The sequence below is a fragment of the Gossypium hirsutum genome, chromosome A07 (genome assembly GCF_007990345.1).
Source record: "Gossypium hirsutum isolate 1008001.06 chromosome A07, Gossypium_hirsutum_v2.1, whole genome shotgun sequence".
Classification (NCBI taxonomy): Eukaryota; Viridiplantae; Streptophyta; class Magnoliopsida; order Malvales; family Malvaceae; genus Gossypium; species Gossypium hirsutum.
This window is the reverse complement of record NC_053430.1, coordinates 472,282-476,904: the sequence shown is the minus strand read 5'-3', so window position 1 is coordinate 476,904 and position 4,623 is coordinate 472,282. Positions and strand designations below refer to the sequence as shown.

At 41.6% G+C, this 4,623-nt stretch overlaps 1 protein-coding gene across 1 annotated transcript; it reads left to right on the top strand.

Moving 5' to 3' along the window:
* Positions 1-283: 283 nt before the first annotated feature.
* Positions 284-3,760, top strand: LOC107930844 (leucine-rich repeat extensin-like protein 3). Its single transcript, XM_041117039.1, is given in 2 exon segments — positions 284-2,650; positions 2,653-3,760. Coding segments are annotated over 2 exon segments (2,829 nt in total). The 5' UTR covers positions 284-550; the 3' UTR covers positions 3,382-3,760.
* Positions 3,761-4,623: the final 863 nt, after the last annotated feature.

Below are 4,623 nucleotides of genomic sequence, written 5' to 3'. Positions count from 1 at the left end.
GATAGGATAACACCATTCAAACCCATGTTAAATAAATGTATGATTAATCACTAGTCCATCCAAATTAAGATAATGGCTGATTTTCATATGATCTTAATCATGTAATTGAATAAGACAGTAAAAGAATTATAATGTTACTTCAATGATATGAAGTAATTGTGCTGTCCTTCCCAACTTATAATAATATTATAAGATTGTAAATTTAAAATTATCCCAAAATTGAAGTAAAAGGACTAGATATCAACTTTTAACATAATATAAGGACTAAAGATAATATTAGACCTTAAATCTAAATAATATATTTTATATATAACAGCTTTACAAAATGCTACATTTATATTTATCTTCTCTCCCATACACACATCTCCATACTCGAAAAAACCAAAAAAGCTCTCTCTTTTGTCTCCTCTCTACATTTTCTTCTTCAGATCTCCAAATTGAAACCCCAAATTCGTGTCTTCTGCACAAGCCCCATATTCAAAACCCAAGCTTTTGTTAAAAAAAAGTTCAAAAAAAGGTGGCATTTTTAATATCAGATGTCTCATGTGAAATGAAGAAGACGAACCTTATCGACCTCCATTGTTATTCTTCTTTCTGTTACCTTTTGCTTCTTTTAGTTTCAGTTTTTGTATCCTTATGTTCATGCGATGAGCATTATGTTTCCAGCCATGGCGGACTTACCGACGAGGAAGTATCGTACATAAAGCAACGACAGCTGCTTTATTACAGAGATGAGTTCGGTGACAGAGGGGAGAACGTCACCGTCGACCCGTCACTGGTTTTTGAAAACCCGAGGTTGAGAAACGCTTATATAGCTTTACAAGCTTGGAAAAAAGCGATTCTTTCCGACCCGTTTAATCTCACCGCCGATTGGGTTGGATCCGGGGTGTGTGACTATACTGGTGTTTACTGTGCTCGAGCACTTGATAACAAGAGAATCAGAACCGTCGCCGGTATTGATTTAAACCATGGAGATATTGCCGGATACTTGCCGGAGGAGCTTGGGTTACTCACCGATCTGGCATTGTTTCATATCAACTCGAACCGGTTTTGTGGTACGGTTCCGCATAAGTTTATAAAGTTGAAGCTGATGTTCGAGATGGATCTTAGCAACAATCGGTTCGCCGGTAAGTTCCCTGAAGTGATTCTTAAGCTTCCTTTACTTAAATTTTTGGATTTGAGGTTTAATGAATTTGAAGGAACTGTGCCCAAAGAGCTTTTTGATAAAGATTTGGATGCTATTTTTATTAATCACAACCGGTTTAGATTTAATCTACCGGATAATTTTGGTAACTCGCCGGTTTCTGTTATTGTTTTGGCTAATAACAAGTTTCACGGTTGTGTGCCGGCGAGTCTTGGGAACATGACGGGTCTTGAAGAGATAATTTTAATGAACAATGGGTTTCGATCTTGTTTGCCGGAGCAAATTGGGAGGTTGAGAAATATGACTGTTTTTGATGTTAGCTTTAATGAGTTAATGGGTACTTTGCCGGAGCAAATTGGGAGAATGGTGAGTCTTGAACAGCTAAATGTGGCACATAATATGTTGTCTGGGAAGATTCCAGCAAGTATTTGTCGGTTGCCAAAGTTGGAGAATTTTACGTTTTCGTATAATTTCTTCACCGGAGAACCGCCGGTTTGTTTGGGGTTACGTGCTTTTGACGATAGGAGGAACTGTTTGCCGGCGAGGCCTTTACAACGGAGTGCTGCTCAATGTAGGTCTTTCTTGTCTAGACCGGTGGATTGTAATTCATTTAGATGTGCTCCTTTTGTTCCTTCTTTGCCGTCTCCTCCTCCGCCTTCTCCGCCGCCGGTTGTAGTGCTGTCACCGCCACCCCCATCGCCTGTTTTTATTCCACAATCACCACCTCCGCCGCCGCCACCGCCAGTATACTCTCCCCCTCCCCCTTCACCACCTCCACCTCCGCCGCCACCTGTGTACTCTCCTCCTCCACCGCCACCATCTCCACCTCCACCTGTTTATTCACCTCGACCTCCACCACCACCACCACCACCACCAGTTTACTCTCCACCACCACCACCTCCATCCCCACCTCCACCATCACCCCCGCCACCTACTTATCCATCACCACCTCCACCATCTCCTCCACCACCTTCACCAGTATACTGTGTGAGGTCTCCACCTCCTCCACCACCAAATTCACCCCCTCCTCCACCTCCATTGTTTTCCCCACCTCCACCAGTTCCTTACTACTATAACTCCCCGCCACCGCCACACCATTCACCGCCACCTCCTGTACATTCTCCACCACCCCCACCACATTCACCTCCTCCACCAATTTATCCATACTTATCTCCACCACCACCACCACCTCCTGTTTATTCCCCACCTCCTCCAGTTCACTCACCACCACCACCATCACCTCCTCCATGTATTGAGCCACCTCCACCACCACCACCACCATCCCCACCTCCACCATCACCCCCGCCACCTACTTATCCATCACCACCTCCACCATCTCCTCCACCACCTTCACCAGTATACTGTGTGAGGTCTCCACCTCCTCCACCACCAAATTCACCCCCTCCTCCACCTCCATTGTTTTCCCCACCTCCACCAGTTCCTTACTACTATAACTCCCCGCCACCGCCACACCATTCACCGCCACCTCCTGTACATTCTCCACCACCCCACCACATTCACCTCCTCCACCAATTTATCCATACTTATCTCCACCACCACCACCACCTCCTGTTTATTCCCCACCTCCTCCAGTTCACTCACCACCACCACCATCACCTCCTCCATGTATTGAGCCACCTCCACCACCACCACCACCATCCCCACCTCCACCATCACCCCCGCCACCTACTTATCCATCACCACCTCCACCATCTCCTCCACCACCTTCACCAGTATACTGTGTGAGGTCTCCACCTCCTCCACCACCAAATTCACCCCCTCCTCCACCTCCATTGTTTTCCCCACCTCCACCAGTTCCTTACTACTATAACTCCCCGCCACCGCCACACCATTCACCGCCACCTCCTGTACATTCTCCACCACCCCCACCACATTCACCTCCTCCACCAATTTATCCATACTTATCTCCACCACCACCACCACCTCCTGTTTATTCCCCACCTCCTCCAGTTCACTCACCACCACCACCATCCCCTCCTCCATGTATTGAGCCACCTCCACCACCACCACCACCATGTGTGGAGTACACGCCATTACCGCCGCCACCATCACCATCACCCCCACCCCCAATTCATTACAAACCACCTCCATCACCTTCACCCCCACCCCCACCAATCCATTATCATTCACCTCCACCGGCTCCCGTATACGAAGGGCCACTTCCACCAGTAATCGGAGTATCATACGCTTCACCTCCACCGCCACCTTTCTATTGATTCTTTCAAGAGTTTCCCTCTAACCTTGATAAAAAAAAACCCCAAAAAAGAGGAGAAATTCTCTCCCATAAATTATTTGATATTTGGAGTTGTGAAAAATAAAAGAAGAGAAGAGTGTAGGTTGAAAGGAAAGATGTATGTATAGGGGATGAATTTGCAAAAAAAAAAAGAAAAACCATAGTAATCTAAAGCCCTTACAATGGTAGCAACAAGCAACACTTGCTTCATGTTGCTATCTTGCTTCTAGTTTGTGGGTTTTTTTTCTTTTTATTATTGTTATTATTCTCTCTTATTTTTTCTTTTATAGTATATTCTCATGAACATTTTACATGTACTTTATCGTCACTTAGCCATTCATAATCAATTCTCCTTTGCTTCATTCATACCTTTTACATTCTTCTTCCATGTAATTTGAGTTTTCCTATAAAAAATTTTACTCTTTTAACATTGTGTAGGGAGCATTTTCCAGTTTTTTTGGCTTAAAAATTCTGGGTTTTTTAAAATAGTTTTGTATGAGTGGATTATGAAAAGCTCCCTGGAATTTCTATCGAGGAGGTAGGTGGTAATTGAGATGATTAGTGGGACCCTAAAAAGGGGGCCATTTTCAAGTTTATTTTTGCCCTTTCCTTAATTGGTGGTAGATTCAATATGCCATCAATTTTTAAGCATTTAATCAATGTTGTTGGGATTTAGTCCCATGTGCAACCCTTAATGCTGGTGGGTTTAAATTTTCCAATTTACACTGAATGTCTTTTTCTTTTTACATCTTTTGTATATTCACCCGTCAATCTTTCCTACAAAAGTTCGTAAACTCTTATCACTAAATCTCTATTCCATTATCCACCTATCTTATCCAAAATTACCGAATCACTATTAGTAATTTGCTAATTAAGATTTTACATCAATTAATTTAATTGTAAAATGATAATTCGAATATGATATGAAAAAATATTTAAATTAAGGGTATCAAATTATAAGCACAAATGTGCTTACTTTATGAACAAATTAGATAAATTTTTATTCGTCCAATATATATTTCAAATTATATATGAATTTTAATTTTATATATAATTTGATCAATAAATTTTGATTTGGTGTGGTGCAATGAAAGTGAAATTTTATTTTTTTAATTATACACGTAAAAAATAATTATAATTTTTACGTTTGAAACAAAAATTATTTATTTTTATATTAAATTATTATAATTATTTGTGTACACATTAAGTAAACTAAAAACTAAAA